The sequence below is a fragment of the Esox lucius genome, chromosome 11 (genome assembly GCF_011004845.1).
Source record: "Esox lucius isolate fEsoLuc1 chromosome 11, fEsoLuc1.pri, whole genome shotgun sequence".
NCBI classification, from domain to species: domain Eukaryota; kingdom Metazoa; phylum Chordata; class Actinopteri; order Esociformes; family Esocidae; genus Esox; species Esox lucius.
In genome coordinates, this window is record NC_047579.1 from 35,038,308 (window position 1) to 35,058,681 (window position 20,374).

A 20,374-nucleotide genomic window follows, 5' to 3' on the forward strand; every position below is an offset into this window, starting at 1 on the left:
CTGCTTCATGCAATGCTGAATAACAAACCATTCAAATCAGACAAAAAAAACAGGTTAATAAATTAATAGCAATTGAAACAAGTGCACAAAACCATGACCTATTTAACATTAGAAATGGCTTACTGCTCTTCCCATATTTTTTCATTGCTGAGGTGTTACAGAGCTGAAATCTTTACTCACTGCCAAGCTTTGTTCGCATCTTGATCTGGTTGGGTATTTATCTGAATGTGTATATATCCACACTTTATATATTACACACACACACACACACACACACACACCCGCGCACACACCCGCGCACACACCCGCGCACACACCCACACGCAGGCTTCGAAAAGTATTCAGACCCCTTCACTTTCTCCCCGTTTTATTCTTTTAAATTTTTCAAATATTTTTTTGCCATTAATCTACACAGAAGTATTCCGAACTTTTGCCTTAACTTTCAAATTGAGCGTGGATGATCCTTGAGATATTGATCGTCTTTAGAAATTGATTGGTCATCCTGTGGCAAACATAATTGGACATGATTTAGAAAGGCACAACTGTCTATATAAGGTCCCTCGCTTCACAGTTGATGTCAGAGAAAACTAAGTCAAGAGCAAGGAACTTTCTGGAGACCTCCAAGCTAGAATTGTTTAAAACTGTTTTCTAGCTTAAAAAACAGCCAATCTACACATATTTTGTGTGTAGATTGATGGAAACAAAAAAGTCCATAACACAACAACATTTGAAGAGAAGGTGTCTGAATTCTGTCTGAAGGCACTGGATATACCCACATACAAACACATTTATAAACAAAAATGTCTGTCCCTTTTGTAGTGAGTTGGAAGAGGATGCCTCCTTTGCTTCCTCTGGCTCTGGTGGTAAACCAGCCGGCTAATACTGACCTGAGAAAAGACTGTTTTCTTTACACAGATGTAAAACAACCAGCAAATACAACTGTCTTGTCTGGAGAAGAAAAATCCCAAGACTAGACCAGATCATATACGATTTCAGAATGGCTGCAGTAGATTTACTTGATGGTGTACCATTCACACAGGTTGTGAGTTGGTGGTGAAGACCACTTAAATAAAATGCTCCCGGTTTCAAATCTATAAAATGAATCTACGTGTTGTCTTTCCCATAGGGGCTGGGGGTTTCAGTCATTCAGTTCATCTCTTTTAGGAGAACAGGTGCAAAGGATTGCGGGATGTTAGAGGTCCTCCAGTCTTCCAGGAGAGGGTCTGAGTGGTCAAAGGCCAGATAGACTAAGGGGTCATGATGTCGTCTTCTGTTTTATGTCTTAATTGATCATCGCTGTTTGATGATGGCTCTGTACATGGCAAAGCCCAGCACTGCAAACACGGTGGCTCCTACACTTGCCCTCAGCCAAAATGTGGAGCTCTTTAAGTTAGCCTGGGCCATGTGCCTATGAGAAGAGAGGAGAAATGAAAGAGAGCAAAGAAAAGAAGAGAAATTATTAGCATAGGATAGAGCTAATGAATAGAACAATCCAGCCTTGTTTCCAAATTACTTCAGGCTACATTGATAAACTAAAACCCAAAGTAATGTTCTCTCAGCTGGACTCTTCCTAAAACTACATCTCTACAAAAACAAATGAAAAATGAAACACTTTTTCCCACAAAAAAAAACTCTTAACATGACACAGGGGAATTTGGACATGAAGACACTGCGTGAGTGCAAGATTCCATCTGGTTTTACCAGGCACGGTCATGTACAGGGCAACACACACTGCAATGTTAACGGAACATGGTGGAGAGGAGGAATGTACAGGGCTTAACATAAGAGAGAAAAGCACCAGAATTTGCACTCAGACTGTCCTGACTGAATTTTGCCCCAGTTGTTCACCGACCACCCTGCCTATAAACATAGTTCAAACAGTGTGAAGAAAACCCTCAACAAAATGAGGATTAGAGAGAGTTGTTAGGGGGAGGGGAAAAGGTTCTAGATGACAGAGTAATTATTCAAGTGACTGTCACTGAACAAATACAGTGCAGAGGTTAGCAGAAAGCTTTAACACAAAGAAACCACAGGATAAGAATTGCACGCACACACACACACACACACAATACTTAGCACCTTATTAATATTTACACTGATCCATATTACAACACATTTGTCACAATAACCATAAATTGTACTATCCTAATACACACAACTTATACTTCTATATACAAAATAAATACAACTACTTCAAATTATGTAGCTGTCCACTGTGCCTGAAACATTCACCCATATGAGAATGGCTGGGCAGATAGCCAAGTGGTTAGAGCATCTGACCAGGAGCTGAAATGCTGCTTTATAGAATCTTTAAGTCGGCAAGTTGAAAAGTCTGTAGAATAATCCTTGAGTAAGACAGTTAACCTTAGTTGCTACAATAAGAGTGTCTGCTAAATAGCAGAAAAGGGCAATTTAGCTAACTAGTGTAATTTCGAACTTTGATGTTTGAAATAAAAAATTGCAAAACCTGCTTAATTTATTTTTTTGACAGTGCTTGCCAAAGTCCACCACAGCAACATCCACACATCCAGTCAGGGACACAGCGGAGTCCCTTTGCCTCAGTCTGTCAGTCTTAAGTCATGCTGGGCTGTACCTGGGTTGGGCCACACAGGGGTCAACGGAAGACTCCATGTAGATGGACTCCTCTACATTACGGACACCATGAACCTGCTGGATCAGGCTGCGCTCCTCATCAGCCAACAGAGAGGCCCACACATCGCCTAACCTTGTGTACACACAGACATGCACAGTCGGGCAGTTGAACGGCAACGCCCCCCGGGGCGGCCTGCCACCACCGCAGAGCCACAAACACCTTGCAGACAGTCACACAGCCCACTGCAGCCCCGTCCCGTGGGTTGGCTGAGAGGGCAACACGGCCCCCAAGTCACAGACGACCACATGACATACTGTGTAAACACAAGCACCATCAAATGTCAATCATGCAACGGTGAGAACCCACAAGCCATCTAATCCTTACAATGCCCCCACCCGCCCCGAAACCCCAACTCTAAAGAAGAACTACCGATATGAGTGGTCAGTGCAGCACAATCTATAGGAGGGAGTGTTGAGCTGAAGACCAAGGCAAGCCAATTAGAGGGTTAGACAGACAACACAGTGGCCCAATCCCAAAGGACCCCTGTATTCTTATCCCCAAATCCTATACGCTTGCGGGAAGTCTAAACTGACTAGAGGTATAAGTAGTATGGTAACAGCGCGCCCAATACATTCTACCAAGACCTTATAATAAGTGCGTAGGGTTTAGGTATTCATTTGGGACTGAACCCCCATCTTTACAGAGACAGGGTATAGACCAGGGTATGGACCAGGGTATGGACCAGGGTATGGACCAGGGTATGGACCAGGGTATACTTTTGTCCAGATTGCTAAATACTGTCAAAAAATTTGATTTTTAAACACATTTCAAAAAAGTGATGGATAGAGGACAAGTAAAGTGTTTTGTAAATTTTGATGGCAAGATAATATATATATATATATTTTTTTATCTGTAGCCCACAGGATCTTGGTGAAGAGTGCATGTGACTCACAAAGACAATTTGTTCAACAGCCCTGAAAGACAGCGTTGGGACAAACAATGAGTTCTACATCCCTAACAGACAGCATCTATATAAACAATGAGTTTGATAACTCTGACAGACAGCATCTAGACAGACAACCTTGACAGACAGCGTCTAGACAGACAGCCTTGACAGACAGCGTCTAGACAGACAACCTTGACAGACAGCATTTAGACAGACAAACATGACAGACAGAGTCTAGACAGACAAACATGACAGACAGAGTCTAGACAGACAAACATGACAGACAGAGTCTAGACAGACAACCTTGACAGACAGCATTTAGACAGACAAACATGACAGACAGCGTCTAGACAGACAACCTTGACAGACAGCATTTAGACAGACAAACATGACAGACAGAGTCTAGACAGACAAACATGACAGACAGAGTCTAGACAGACAAACTTGACAGACAGAGTCTAGACAGACAAACTTGACAGACAGAGTCTAGACAGACAAACTTGACAGACAGAGTCTAGACAGACAAACATGACAGACAGAGTATAGACAGACAAACATGACAGACAGAGTCTAGACAGACAACCTTGACAGACAGAGTCTAGACAGACAAACATGACAGACAGAGTCTAGACAGACAAACATGACAGACAGAGTCTAGACAGACAAACTTGACAGACAGAGTCTAGACAGACAAACATGACAGACAGAGTCTAGACAGACAACCTTGACAGACAGCATTTAGACAGACAAACTTGACAGACAGCATTTAGACAGACAAACATGACAGACAGAGTCTAGACAACCAACCTTGACAGACAGCGTCTAGACAACCAACCTGGACAGATAGCGTCTAGACAACCAACCTGGATAGACAGCGTCTAGACAACCAACCTGGACAGATAGCATCCATACCAGTGTTTCCCAATCCTGGTCCTCGGGACCCAAAGGGGTGCATGGTTTTGATTTTTGCTGTAGCAATCACTACCCCTGTTTCAAATGTTGCCCTACCACTCACACACTTGATTGACATAATCAACCTATCATTAAGTCTTTAATTTGGATCAGGTGTATGAGTGCTTGGGCAAAAACCCCTTTGGGTCCCGAGAAACAGGATTGGGAAACACTGGTCTAGACAGACAACTTTGACAGACAGCGTTTACACAGACAACCCTGAGAGACAACATCTAGACAGACAATGAGTATGACCACCCTGACAGACAACATCTAGACAGACAATGAGTCCGACAGCCCTGACCGACAGCGACTTGCAACACATGCAGTTAACAAAAGGTAAACACATGCAACAAGAAAAGAAAGAAGGGCAGCCAAAAACATGTGTATGAACACCTATAGGATGAAAACAAGAGCACAATAACAGAAGCACAATTAAAATGTGAAACAGTAATATATTATCGTAATGAATAGAACAAAAACATTTGCTACATACAGACTGAATGTTTTGTTATTTAAAAACAGTTTGGAACACAAGAGAACAAGGAATGTGTAAAGCCAGTCTAACTGAATACAAGTTTAATACAGTCTAACTGAATACAAGCAAATTGGGATGTTGTTTTATTAAAACTGGCACTGCAGTATGAGTCAAATCTGAATTTGAAATAACTAAAATCCTGCTATATAACTAAAACTATAGGTAATGAATTCAGGGTGTGGGAATCACACTAAAGCAAACATGAAAACATCATAGAAATCCATTGAGCAAATCTTAAAATGGTTTAATGTCAGAAAAGGGCGTACTCAAGACTGACACTCAGAACACAATATAAACCTGTTATTAACCAAGTTCTCAAACTACCCAAGTAGACATTTTCAATATGAAGTTTGGTAAACCAGCCAGCCAACCGTGACTTCTATGAGGCTTTCAGTTTGACAACCAGCTTCAATGGGGCACAACCTAACAAAAACAGAGGTCTGGAAGGCAAATTAGCACAAATTAGTCTTTAGTACAGATTTACAGTTTGCATATCCACCCCATGTGATAGAAACACCATTCCTAATGAAGGGCCACCTCATCTCCAACATTCACTTGTTTTCTTTTTGTGCAAAGGTTTATTTAAAAAAAAAAAAAAAAAGACATGCATTGGTTACTAGTGCACTATGCTGCTACAGTGGGCAGTGGAGACGCACAGCCCTCTAACATGTTAATAGACCCCGAGCCTGTCCGGTTCAGACTGGCCCAAACAGAGTGCAACACCACCCAACGGCCTGGTCCACCGCGCGGATACCTCGCTGGCTAGTAGCGCAGGTGTTAGATGACGGTGCAGTGTGGCAGAAGACTGGCTAAAGCGCTGTGTCAGGGAGGAGCGCTGTGTGGAGCTGGAGCAGAGACCACCAGGACACTCAGTCAGTCATGTTACAACAGACCCGTCCTGTACCACCAGTTCAATGAAGCCAGGTTTTTTCCCCAACTAGCGATCACAGAGGGATCACCGAAATTACAATGCAGTTAAGAGAATGGTCGTGGGGAAATAAATGAACAAACATCTGTTTAACGATTTAAGACCCATTCCTGAAAGATGGGTCTCTCAAAAGTATCTCAGGATCACGTGAACATGTGTTTCTCTCAAAAATAATGTCACCCAATCATATGCAATTAAATGAGAAGTTATATAATTGGCAATTGCCTGGTAATTGATTAATTACTGTAGAACAAAAACTGAAACGGTTCACATTCGTGTTGTGGATATGCAGTGTAAACCTGACTACAGGAAAGCATTGAGGGAGAGGAGGAAAACCTTTTCCCAGGTTAGAAAGCTTCCCCTCCTGCCTCAGAGGGAAAAAAGACCTGGGACAGGTTAAGTAAAACACTACGGTACTATAGAGCATGGACCTGTTCAGAATGACTCTGTAGAATTTGGCCTTTATAGTTCTCAGTAGCTGCGACCGAAGGATGTTCTGACAGATGCAAAAGGTGCACCAGTTGCAGGAACACATGCAGCGGAGCTTGGCGTGGCTGAGGAGACACCCACGTACACACACACACACACACACACAAGCACGCACACAAGAGGAAGTCAGAGCCACATGGGTGCATGGGCCCTGGCACTTAAATGTTTCCATAGCAACCTGAACACGGACACCCAGAGGACCTCTATTCTAGTACCTGAAAGGAATTTTCCCCAGTTAAATAGAGAAATGACTCTCCCACGTACAGTACAATGGCAATGCAAAAACTATTATTTAAATACAGAGTGTGGTGTGAGTACACCATTCTGAAGAATATTATTTATGAGTCCCTTCTGAATAAAGATTACAATTTACAACCTTCATGAGCGGTTGCTCTTTGGGGGGGTGGAAAAAGCCACAGAGAAAGGCAGAGGGGCATGCTTAATACTTGTACTGGACAATTAAACCCAACTGTCAGAAAATATACATTTAAGTTTTCCAAAGGGAAAAGTACAAAATTCAAAACACAATGTCCGGTTATTACTGAGAACAGATTTGGATCAGTCTCCCACATCTAATGTCTTTTCTACAGTTTCCAGAATCTCTGCATCTGAGTAGAAACATTGTTTTTGAACTAAACAGCAAGATAGTTCAAAAAGGTTTATGCCGTTTAAAGTAACAACAAACAATTAATCCATCCTATATTATCTAGAGTGACAATTAAAATGTCATACAACCAAGCTTTGAAGATCTGTTATCAGTCCTTCTTGTTATCAGTCCTTTTTGACTGTACCTATACAGTCTCACAGCCAAAGACCATCTGAAGCCAGGCACATTTTAATTCAACATTCTGTATATTCCAATGGAATATGAGTAACTGCATACACACTTCCATTGCCAGAAGTGGTAATAGATTTGAATCTATAACCTCTGTCATTGCTTTATTTTAAACTTTGGTTTCTCTGCTCTTCAGTTCTTCAAAGTTCTTGGGCCTAGATTCCAGGCAATAAACCCTGTTTAAGCGGTCGACACCTGGATTGTACCCCTGTAAAGATGAGATTACAGCTGACTGGGTAAGATTACTTTCAAGACTAAAGCCACTCAAACCAAGTAACCTTCATATTGAGACATGACATTTCCTAGCAAGAACCTTACAGTTAAACATACTTTACCACAAACATTAAGGGAGAGGCCAATGGTGAGCACCTCCATGACAACTGCATCTACAGTTTCCCTTCCTCTCAGAGCAAAGAGGCTCCAGGTAGGATTAGAGAGGGACACGTTCAGGAAAATGGGCTAATTGGCGGGTCTACAGAAACCCATGGGAGATGACATGCAGGGGGTAACATGAGGCCTCAGCAGGGTAAATGGACGGTAGGGAAAGTTAAGACAATGGTTTTAGCGGCCCAGGGGGCTTTGGGGCGGGGCTTCACTCACGGGTACATGGCCATGGTGGTGAGTTTGGTGTACAGCTCTTTGCCGGGCGCGTCCACCGTATTGCAGGTCCAGGGCTGGGGCGGGTGCAGCTTGTGCTTGCGGCAGAAGTCCAGCGGGGTCAGACTGTAGTGCTGGCGTGCCTCGTGCAGGTCCGACTTGGAGGCGATCACCATGCAGGGGGTCTTGCTGTCCATGAAGTATTGCTGCCACAGGTGGAAAGGTTCAAGGTCAGAGGTTAGTTTGGTGAACATGGATGGTGTGGCTGTGGACGGTCACACTGTCACTAAAGGTATGGCGAATGCAGAGGTGTCACACCTTGTAAATCTTGGCGCAGTACTCAAAGGAGCGTGGGTTGTTGACGTCATACACCAGACAAACAACGTCACACGCTAGGTCTGCCTCTGAGAGGAAGTCCATGTCTGGCATCACCTCATGAAGCTAGGGGACAGAGAACAGGATATGAACAAGATACCAGGCAAGTTCAGTCGGCCCGCAACAGAAAGTGTTGCCCTATCCAGATTCGAACCCGGATCGCCCCGGCAAAGGGCTTTGTCGTTACTACACTATGGAGCTGTACATTTGCCAGGTGTCAGTATAGCCTCTTGTGTCTATCCTGAACAAATCCTCTTTTGCCACTGGCCATTTTAACAGTTAATTGGCCATTTGTGAATGACAATGATAGTTAAACTGTGTAACGTTTCTTACTAAATTTACCTTCACCACAAATAGCGTCTATGCACTGTATGCCGTTTGCCACTGGCTGTTTAAACAGTGTATTAGCCAGTAATAAGCTTTACCGGTATCTATTAACTTTTTTCTTTCATGGCATAACAACGTACTTTTTTTCTTTCATTCGTGAATGACATTGATACAATAACTATCAATAAAGGCGACGATAACTAACTTTTTCATAAAGTGAAAAGACGAGAGAATCTACCAGAAATAATTAATAAACGTGGTTACTCTCAATAGATTCGAACTTAGGTCTTCCACATGAGAGGCACTATCTTTAACCACTACGCCACGGCATTACACGTTTCAGCAGTCATTAGACTCCATTGAGGATTGTGTTAAACTGACGAACGTTTCTTATTAAGTTTACCTCCACCATAGCGTCTATGAACTGTATTGCTTTTGCCACTGGTTGTTTTAACAGCTTATTAGCCAGTAACTAGTATCTACTAACGTACTTCGCTTCGCCAGCGAGGAGATACGAACTCAGGACCTATAGTTTACTGGTCCGTTTCTCGAACCACTATGTTATTTAACAAGTCAGTCAGTAACTCAATCAGCAAGAGACATTATACATTGAGAATTTACTGCTACAATGCTGTTCAGAGATAACATCTAAGAATCATCGTCCATCCCCCAGAAGTTTCAGCTGATTACTGGGCAGAAAGCATGAGTGGGACAGAGTCAAAGACTCACCAGTAGGTACTTCTCCTGACCATAGACATATGTGGTGTTGATGGAGTAGAATGACTTGTGGTCTTCTCTGATCTTCCTCTGTTTCTGTTGAATAACACAAACAACCATGATAAGGACTCCATAATGGAGAAAACAGTACAGACTGTGAGGAACAGACTGTCAGTTTCACCCACGCTACTCAGAAATAGCCACGAAACAGAAAGACATGCGTAGCTAGCAGGCAACAGTGATGTAGCACGAAGAGCCATGGTCACGTCCATTACGACACAAAATGGATGACAACGAACTGACACAGAAAGGGACTGTTAAAGCATCTGACCAGTAACGGCTCGAGGGAGCATATAGCCGCGTTGTTTCATGCATCACCTGACACCAGACACGTGTGGCCAGTAGCTCCAGGGACTCACCTGCAGGTTGCGTCCCAGGAAGGCCTGCAGGAAGCTGGTCTTGCCACTCCCTCTGGCTCCCAGGATGTTACAGCGAAACACGCTGCGCTGGGTCTGTTTCTTCTGCAGGTCAATGCGCTTGTTACGGGTCACTATGGTCAGGGGTGAGGATTTGAGATGTACTAGTTGGTGAAAAAGAGTTTTGGTGATGGAATATAACTTCCTTAAGTTTTAAGAATTCTTTCACCTAATCTCTAACATATATTGCAGACTACAACCAAAAAGTCGGATTTAGTAATGAATTAATCCAATAAAATGCACCCAGCTCTGCAGAAAGAAAAGTACAGCCTTATTGTAGCAACTTTTGAGGTTTTATATGTTGTAGTCGCTTTTCAAAAGTTGTTTCCACAGGTTGAAAACAGTTTAATTAGTTTACTAGTTACTTTCTAAAAAGCTCATATTACACTCAGTGGTCACAGGCATTTTACAGATTATTATTTTAAAAGCATTTACTAAAATATTCCAATGCTAGATGTCATATCAAAGATGAGTTTGGCTTAGGGAGAGTGGCTGTTAGATGATTCACACACAGCCTCCAGCCTAGCTGATGCTATTGAGATGTCATATTAACAAGGATAAGACCCTAAACTTAACTCCTAAGTTGAAAATAGCAAATTTCCCTATTTTCCCAAACTCTTAATCTAAACTTAAGCTAGCCCCAAAAACATAATTTGAACCTTACATCCAACACAAACCAGAGTGCTTTTATTTTATTTTGTAGATATTTTCTGACATGACTATTGTAAGTAGTGGCTAGGGAGACACGTACGTAGACATAAAAGAAGGGCATAGACAAAGACAGAGCCAGGACTTTAACCCCCCATCAGATGACATGAGTGGTCTGGAGCTTAGACCGCTACGCCAGACTCCAGCACACACACCCTCATTTTAATCTTAATGCCAATGGTAACACTGCACCCAAACCTAACACCTAGCTAGAAGGGTCAAATGTTCCTTGTTTTACTATTCTTGTAGGGATTTTTGATCCCCGCCAGGTTAGTCAAAAGAGAACACAGACCTGTGATAGCTGCTGCCTGAGACTCCTGCTCACAGATGATGGAGTAACCAAGGTAACCAAGGTACTCCAAACAGCGCTGAACATCCAGGTATGTCGTTAACCTGGAAAATAAAATAAATGAAAGGCTATGAGAGTCTGTCTGTCTGAAGTGAGCTTTGGCATCAAAAGGTAAAGACAAAAACAGAATCCGAAAAGGTAGTGAGGTGAAAGGTGGACAAGTAATAAAACCTGACTGACTCACGTCCACTGTGACAGATATCCCTGGTATGTGATCCAGCCCTGGTCATTGGTACACACCGTGTTGTTGACATCAGGACCCCATGGCATGTAGGGAAAAACTTTAAACAGGTCCTTTACCTCCTCTGGAGAAAGGGCACAGTCTCTGTCCTGAAGCATGCACACAAGCATGAACGCACGCACACAAACACAAACACTGTCTTTCCCCTCCCGATTCCACAAAGCTTCCAACCTGACATTTTGTGAAGCAGAAGGTAAGAACAGTAGGAGCTGTCATGGCATCAAGACCTCAACTTACTTTGTCATGCTTGTCAAAGACACTCTGAAGGAAGAGGTACGTGTTGTGACTGAGCTCAGTGGTGCAGTCCACTGGAATTTTCAACCTGGTCGGGACGAGAGAACATCCTGGTTGAATGTCATAAAAAGGTCAGAATCTTAAGTGGCATTGATTTAAAGACACACGTGGGGTTGAGTTAATTTTAAATAACACAGTTAACACTTTGGATAAAGACAGACAGAGCCGGCAGCACAGTTTTCCTTCATCTCCTATTTAATAAAACACACCCAGAAACAGAGAGGGACAGACAATGTCTTGTCTAGAACAAGATACTCAGTAGTTATCCACTCACAGGGGGAACAGGTACTCCTGCTGGAGCTCCAGGTCATCACCGTAACCAAACCTCCGGAGGACCGTCCAGGTGGTCTCATGACGCCCCCTCTGGATGAAGAGCGTGTGCAGGAACAAGAAGCCTAAAGGCCAATCAAGACAAGGAATGGACGTGCATCAGAAGTAATGTCAGAGACAGGCACTGGTATCGTGATGGTATGCATAATGATGGGGACAGAACAGAAAGCTAACGAGAGAGAGAGAATAGAGAGAGAGGGGGCGCGTAAGCCCCAAGAGAAGACAAAAGAGAGGCCAGAGAGACATGAGGGCAGAGAGACATGTGGGCAGAGAGGCATGAGAGCAGAGAGCCATGAGGGCAGAGAGCCATGAGGCCAGAGAGACATGAGGCCAGAGAGACATGAGGCCAGAGAGACATGAGGCCAGAGAGACATGAGGCCAGAGAGACATGAGGCCAGAGAGACATGAGGCCAGAGAGACATGAGGCCAGAGAGACATGAGATCAGAGCGGTGGTCTAAGAGTGCATGGAAGTACAAAAACCCTGTGTGTGTGGCGAGGTTCACCTTTGAGCGTGAGGCCATTGTTCTTGACTCCATCGGTCACATTCTTCCTCACCACATTCTTGACGTCCTCTAAGGCCTGGGGCGCCAGGGGTGTGTTGAAACACGTCCTCTATCAGACACAAACCACGTGTCAAACACACTCACTCCTAAACACTCCAAAACATTTATTGTCCTAGTCCAAGTGAAACAATTTGATTGGCACAGGTGAAACATAAGCTGACTAACGACATTCCTCCACTCGGTTCTGAACCTAACAGGGTCACTTGCATCAAAGTACAATCTCAAAACCTGGCAAGAATTGCTGTAACATCCAAATGAGGCTCCTACCTGGAAGAAGTTGAGTTCATTGTCATTAAGAATGCCATCGTTGTCCAGGTCGGACACTTTGAAGATGCGAGTTAGAGCCTTGATGCAGGACGGTTTCATCTGAAAAAACAACTGTCAGACTTGAACAGGATGATCTCACTCCCCCCCCTCCCTTTCTGTATCTCGCTCACACTCCCAATCTTAGCCCCCCCCCCTCCTTTTCTGTATCTCTCTCACCCTCCCTCCCTCCCTCCCAGTATCTCTCTCTCACCCACCCCGTATCTCTCTCTCACCCCCCCCCCCGTATCTCTCTCTCTCTCTCTCTCACCCCCCCCCCCCCGTATCTCTCTCTCTCACCCACCCACCCCCGGTGATGTTATTTTAACCTACACAAGTGAACCAATGCTTTTGAACGTTAGTGTATATAGATCTACCTGTATATATAAATAAAATAAAGATCTCATTGTAGGTCCAGATACTGACTGACTACCCCAAAGGATATTGCTTTTTTTGTGTCCACCTCACCTCCTTCTCCTCTGGGCAGTACAGGGGTCCTGTAGGGTGGAGCACTGCTTTCTGAGCGTAGTAGAACAGCTCTGAAATGTTCTTCAGGTTTTTGGCAGAGCACTGAGAGAAAGACACAGAATAGCCTTAAACCAAGTCAAACGACACAGTGACTAACCAACATGATAGCCAGTGCCAACAGTGGACAAACCAAACTTCTTGGAACCATCGGCTAATGCTGATCAAACACCTTCTGTTACTGCCTCTCAACAGTCGTGTATTGTTGCATTTGTTACTGACTGACAGATTTGTGGCGGTTGGGTTAATATGCAAAAAAACAACAACTATGCTACGACAACCAAATCTACCGCTATGGTAACCAGTATATCCAAACATTATCTAGCATGAGGTATCATGAGTGAACAAGGTGTTAAGGGCCTGTGAATAACAGCCCACAACATGATTAATAAACGCAAAAGGCTTCCCACTGTGGAGAAGCAGACATCAGTAGAGCAAATGTGCGCTCAAACAGAGGTTGATGTGTAGCTCCCCACCTACCTTCAAGCAATGCTGAACCCTAATACAAGCTCTAGATTCAGGCACCTCTGACCTTTTGACAGACCTACCCCTTAAGATGGAGAAGCACCTACTCAGCCCAGTCATCTCTGACCTTGCACCAAATCATTACTTTCTCCCAACATCGCCTTCATCTAACTAATACATTTTATTATTATCTTCACCGTCTTCTAGTACTGACAGTTACTAAAGAAAGGTGTACTACCACTAATTTGGGTGGTTGCTCCATCTAGCTATCTTAATATGTATACACTAATTGTAACTCTGGATATGTTGAACTGTAAATGTCTCTGTGTGTTCAAACACATGGTCCCCTCACCCTATCCTACTTTAACCCTGTCATCTGGCCAGAGAGGTTATGCCTGCCACATGACACCAGTGGAGTAAGGCCAAATACTTTCCGCCATGATAGCAGCTCTTCTCTGCACACAACGCACACACTCACTCAGTCAGTAGGGCAGACGCCCTAAGATCATTTAGGAGCTGGATAAGATAATTTAGGAGCTGGATAAGATAATTTAGGAGCTGGATAAGATCATTTAGGAGCTGGATAAGATCATTTAGGAGCTGGATAAGATCATTTAGGAGCTGGATAAGATCATTTAGGAGCTGGATAAGATCATTTAGGAGCTGGATAAGATCATTTAGGAGCTGGATAAGATCATTTAGGAGCTGGATAAGATCATTTAGGAGCTGGATAAGATCATTTAGGAGCTGTCATATGATTCTTTTGCATTATTGCTTAAATATTTGTTTGCATTTTCTTGCTAGGCACACAGTCAGGTTGGTCCCAAAGGGCAGCACTAAACAATGACTGTGCCCTTACCTCCACACAGGTCTCAATGTCAGAGTACTGGTTCATGATGGGCAGGATGGTCTCCATACTGCTGTGTTCAACCAGGTCTGACTTATTACCAACCAGGATCAGTGGTACCCTGCAACAACAAGATTATAGTATCATACATAAATATACGCATAATGCCACATGAATAGGGCAGGTCCATTTAGTCAATGGAATTTAATCAATTGTGTATAAACAAAAAGAAAATCAATCCCATGACCCTGGGCATTGTGAGCACCATGCATTAACAAATGAACCACAAAAGACCACATTATTACGACATTGTAACAACTTTACAATATCAATTTATTATAATAAAATCGGTTTAAAAACAATACAAAAGTATCTTCTTTTGGCTTGGGCTGACTTAGATTATTTAAAAGGCTAAAACAGGGTTTTCAAAAAACTCATTTTTCAGTTAGGCCTGTCTAGAAAAAGGTAAAAAGCTGCATCAAAGCAAGAGTAACATGTTGTCTATGCGTAAAGCAGACACCATACATAGAGAATATTTGGTATATTTAGTCAGAATGGAATTTCTTTTTTGATTAATTTCTGGATAATATATGGCACTGAGATGAATAGACACCTATTTCAACCTTCAAAGTGAGATATGGATAAGTTGTCATCTATCCCACTATATTAAAACATCAAATATGATTTCAACAATACATGAAAAATTAAATGTCTTCAATGGTGCTGACAAAGCTGACATAATTTTCATAAATCTAAGAATTAGGAGGTTGTTTCTTTACATGGTGTGACAGCTAAAATCCAAATAGCTATCAAAATATACCGTACAGTAATGTGAAAAAGTACATACACGCCCATATGGATATGTAATCCTACCTTTAACAACACTGACCAATAAAGGTAACCTAATTTAACAAATAACATTGACATACTAGACTTTGGAATGATTGATTGGATCAATAGGAATGCAATTTCATTGTACAGAAAGAATGTGTACATCCCTATATAATTGTACTATTATAATTTCCTTTACGCATGACTTTATATTAACAAATACATTTACGAAGAAGTATGCTGAACCCCCATTTTCCCTGCCCCCAAGGGAGAGACAAACACTACACACATGTAGATATACACAAACACACTACTGGGCTCATACACACCTGCTATCTTTGTCTGTCCTGTCATTTATGAGGGGAATCCAATGGCTTGTCACCTGAGTGAGAGAAAACATATCAATGCCTAAAAGGCCTGCACTGTCTTTAATTCAGTGAGGGGAATTCAGTGTGAAACACTGGGAGTGTATAAACTCACCTTCTCAATAGACTTCTTATTGTTCACAGAATAAACTATGCAAATAACATTTGCCTGTAAAGAAAATAAAGAATAATATTTAATATTGGAAGGAATTACGGCTGTCAAAACTTGCATTCAGTTATGTCTAAGGAAACTGAATTAACAACATAAGGCATGAAAATGAAATGTAGCCTTATTAACTTCAATGCCCAATCAGAAAACAGAAATGATCTAACACTGATACATTTCTCCCACTCGCCAGAAAAGTTTAAAAATCCTCCTGCCCTCCTTCCATGCCTCCTCAAAACCCATTGGATGAGAAAGGCAGGGTTCCTGGTTTTGAGGAGGCATGTAAAGACACTTAGAAACAGGCAGATGTTTTATAAACAGCAGTGTAGACAGTTGTTAAGCAAGCAGCTCTAACTAGCCAGTTAACATACAGTTGCTTAGCATTTTATGCTTTATTTGACATAAAACTAGGAAAAGATTTTAAAATTAATCAAGAAAAATATTCTCAAAGAAATATGTAATGGTAATTGGCACACCCACTAGATATGTTCATGAACCAAATGTAATGAATACAATAGATTTTGTTTTGTCTCCAAGTTCATCGGAGTCATTAGTGACTCTTAAGTTGTCATCCATGAGTTTCTGGTTCACTGGGGTAAAAATGTGGTGACAAAAATGCCAAACTCAAAATTTACATTGGGTAATTTCAAAGAATTAAAATGAGACAACAGTTGTTGACCTTCACACATTAAGCAGTTGATATACCAAAATAGAAATGTCAATTAAAAAGCTAATAATGATGCCAATAATCATGAAACATTCTACAGAGAACAATGTATTTATTGATTAAGAATATTTAAATAAATAACATCTAACGGGTAAACACAATTTTAAACCATTACATTTGACAGCTCTAGTACAGTAGCTCTACTAGGAATACATTGTTAAGTTGTGTCCAACCAACCTTGGATATTTCTTGATACAACTGCTCATCAGACTGTTCTGCTTCTACAGACAACATAAAGAGCAACAACATGAAAACACAAATATATTAACCTTTGCAATACCACCTTATCAATTACACAAACCCCTGTCTAAACCACTGTCAACAGTGTAGAAAAGTTCACACAATGGATTTCTGATTTGTTGGCTGCAGTGTTACTTGAGTAGTCCAATATTTGTCAGGTTGGATTGCATACTAACCGATGACTTGCATTATGTACTACAAATAGGCTAGACTAAACTAACTGATGGGCTCGACTCTATACTAACTGGTGGACCGGACTGCGTACAAACTGGTGGACCGGACTGCGTACAAACTGGTGGACCGGACTACGTACAAACTGGTGGACCGGACTACGTACAAACTGGTGGACCGGACTGCGTACAAACTGGTGGACCGGACTACGTACAAACTGGTGGACCGGACTACGTACAAACTGGTGGACCGGACTGCGTACTAACTGGTGGACCGGACTGCGTACTAACTGGTGGACCGGACTGCGTACTAACTGGTGGACCGGACTGCGTACAAACTGGTGGACCGGACTGCGTACTAACTGGTGGACCGGGCTGCGTACTAACTGGTGGACCGGGCTGCGTACTAACTGGTGGACCGGGCTGCGTACTAACTGGTGGACCGGGCTGCGTACTAACTGGTGGACCGGGCTGCGTACTAACTGGTGGACCGGGCTGCGTACTACTGGTGGACCGGACTGCGTACTAACTGGTGGCCTGGACTGTGATGGACGGTTACATTGCTGTTGTTACCTGAGTAGTCCACTATGTGTGTGGGGACCCTCTCTGGCGTTACGTCTGCCGGGATGGTGATCTCCTCCGCTCGAAGGGGAACGTCGTCAGGGAACTCCTCACTGACCAGTGACATGATCAGCGATGTCTTCCCCACTTTAGCTGTAGAGACAAGATGACAAGTGAGAGTCAGGTAGAACCAACTGTGCATGACTGCAATAAGGACAGCGTGGTTTCAGATCAGCAAGACGCAGGTCATTTCGGCTGACGGACTTGTGGCATCCCTCCGTGGCCGAGGTTGACACGGGTCATTACGGTGGACGGGCACACATCGCCAATGTATTTGATATCCGTCCAACGCCACCACGCAACCAACCATTATCAGCAGCTTCTGACCAAAACATTTCCCAATGCCGGTCACAGTACACCTGCATCACTGCGGAAAGGTGTTCAAAATCTGGTGGTGGCTCGTGGCATGGTGACAATGCCTAGGGGTGGATGGGCAGGGTGTGGGACAGGGTTGCCTCGTCTTGTAGCTTTCTAGTGACTCCTTATGAAGGGTCCTGTGCCTACAAACTGGTAAATGCCCTCTCCTTCAAGAACGTAGGTACAGGTGAGGTGAGCAGTGTGGTTAGAAGCAGAACGGCTGGTCCAGATGAATATCAGAGGATGCGTCTGTACTCTTTGGAACCAGCATTGTGTAGCTGGGATGAATATAAATTAGATTGGGAAAATTGGGAAAGGAAAAAAAAAATTAAAATAAAATAATAATGTTTAAGTGCTACGGTAGCTCTTGTCCACCAGCATCATCATCATCTCCCAGTACAATCTCAACAATGTACCATGTGCATGTGAGACATCAATCAACCAGTAACCAAATGGTCGCTTGATTAATTACCATGCCGGCGAGGTGAAAAATAACTAGTTCTGTCCTTTAGCGAGACAGTCGACCTTAACAGCTCCTGGAAGCTGCTCTTGTTGAGAGCCATAGCTAAATGAATGAAATGTTAAGGTAAATGCACACACACACACACACACACACAACAGACTCTGGGGCCGATGAGCTGACTGACGTAGGTGTATAGGGCAGCTAAATAACACTGGAACGTCTTATTAAATGCGATGACAGCAGTACCAAGGACATTCAGAAGTCAAGACTGCAGGGGGTAAACACTCCCACACATAGAAGTTCAGTTCAGATTACCTTTTATATATTATGCATGTTATGCTTTATTGGATCCTGGTGAAAGACAGTGGAGAGTGATGGAAGAGATGCCGGTTGCATATGAACCCATGTGTCACCATAGGCAAAGCCCTTGAATGCTGGACCTCCCTAGGCCACCAGATACCATTTTAATAGGAATACTTTTTTCAATAAGTCTGCAATTCACCTGTCTTACTGTCAGGTCAGTGAATGGGTTATTACTACTTCAAGTAAGGAAAGAGTTGGGGAACTTGGAATTATGGCAGACTTCTTGCAGGAGCATGGAAAGGACTTATCAATGGACACTTGGTTTCTGTTTATCACTAATGTTAACATACACAAGTACGGATTTGGCTGCCTTTCTCAGCAGCACCAACAAGAATGTGGCTATGTAGGCCAGCCAGCATCACTTGCTGAAGTAAAAATAGTCCTGATAAACAGTGTGTGCCTGAGGTAGAGGGGACAAAAGAGGACAACCACTTTGTACTTGAAGGTGATAATTTTCACCCGAAATTCACACACCTAATTCCTAGAATATGACAAAATATTATTTGAATGCAATTGACTGATTACATGAGAAGTGATCTGAACGTATCGTTCCTACTACCATGGAATGTCAAACTGACCAGTTTGCATGAGGACAGCGCGATAGTGCAAAATGCCCAATGTTCTGTTAATATGATGCTCACCTACATTGTCTAATAGTTACACCAAACAAATAGGCGTGCGTACTGAGCAATAGAACGAACGCATATAGGCAATACCATTTATACTGCGGCATCTGTTAGGTAACGTTTTCACAAAGTCAAGACATTGAATCTGTTTAACGCTTAGTTGGCTTCGTCGCGCGTTAATTAAAGAACAATTCACCATCTCCTGGAGTATTCTTGAAACCAGTCTGTTCCTTTTTGATTCATTGATGCATTCGCAGTTATGATAGCTAGCTGGCTAACATGCTAATCTTGAGACATCATGAACCACTAGATTTGATCAATCAACCACTTACGTTCCCCGACGAGTAATATCCTGACGTCCTTCCTCATATTTGTTACCAGTTTCTTTATTCACAAAGCAAGTACTTGTTATATAATAAATATCATCTATTCGTTCAGATAATGTCCTACAGCAGTGAACCCACTACCAGGCCTGCGCAGTTCACTTTGCGCTGTCAAACTGTAGTCGGCGCCTCTTTTTTGTAGGACAAAACGGACGGTGAAATAAATCCGTTTGTTCGTGAGCTTTTCTCTCGTTTCTTGCAATGAAGTTTAGCGCTCAACATTGATACGTGATAAACATTATTGTAAATTACACAATTCTAAAGAACTATTTTAGTCCATCCTTTTGGACACTTTTATGACATTTTCCACTAAATATTTCAGGCTCATGCCTCCTCCTGCTTCTGACCTCCAATACCCGGCGACTATGGCAAGCGCTAACAGACAAACGGTGCGGAAACAACACCTGCCTGCCCTCTAGTGTCCATCCGGGGACACTTTTTTTTTAAACACGGTTAATACATCGGAAATACACTCACCTAAAGGATTATTAGGAACACCATACTAATACTGTGTTTGACCCCCTTTCGCCTTCAGAACTGCCTTAATTCTATGTGGCATTGATTCATCAAGGTGCTGAAAGCATTCTTTAGAAATGTTGCCCTATATTGATAGGATAGCATCTTGCAGTTGATAGAGATTTGTGGGATGCACATCCAGGGCACG

General features: G+C 42.8%; 1 protein-coding gene across 4 annotated transcripts; it reads right to left on the bottom strand.

The window, feature by feature from the left end:
* Positions 1–318: 318 nt before the first annotated feature.
* On the bottom strand, positions 319–20,069 carry rhot1a (ras homolog family member T1a). 4 transcript variants are annotated; one of them, XM_020051207.2, is made up of 20 exons: positions 19,660–20,069; positions 17,471–17,611; positions 16,665–16,708; positions 15,710–15,763; positions 15,559–15,611; positions 14,411–14,519; positions 13,030–13,131; positions 12,526–12,624; positions 12,199–12,307; positions 11,639–11,759; positions 11,308–11,392; positions 11,014–11,159; positions 10,773–10,873; positions 9,716–9,846; positions 9,309–9,392; positions 8,196–8,318; positions 7,881–8,083; positions 6,388–6,510; positions 2,594–2,725; positions 319–1,408 (listed from the first exon to the last, which is right to left on the bottom strand). In XM_020051207.2, exons 1-20 carry the CDS (start codon positions 19,694–19,696, stop codon positions 1,291–1,293), a joined length of 2,115 nt encoding a protein of 704 aa, XP_019906766.2. In that variant the 5' UTR covers positions 19,697–20,069; the 3' UTR covers positions 319–1,290. The 4 variants fall into 4 exon arrangements, with proteins under 4 accessions (XP_019906766.2, XP_010872766.2, XP_010872765.2 ...); XM_010874464.3 differs by lacking the exon at positions 2,594–2,725; XM_020051208.3 differs by lacking the exons at positions 319–1,408; positions 2,594–2,725 and adding an exon at positions 4,267–4,886.
* Positions 20,070–20,374: the final 305 nt, after the last annotated feature.

What these genes read in the sequence shown, in the direction of transcription:
- rhot1a (XM_020051207.2), bottom strand. Translation starts at nt 19,696, where the DNA reads ATGAGGAAGGACGTCAGGATATTACTCGTCGGGGAAC. An exon ending in GATATTACTCGTCGGGGAAC is followed by an intron (nt 17,612 to 19,659) that starts GTAAGTGGTTGA and finishes TTGTCTCTACAG; the next exon opens with CTAAAGTGGGGAAGACATCG. An exon ending in TCAGGCAGCAGCTATCACAG is followed by an intron (nt 9,847 to 10,772) that starts GTCTGTGTTCTC and finishes CCCTGACCATAG; the next exon opens with TGACCCGTAACAAGCGCATT.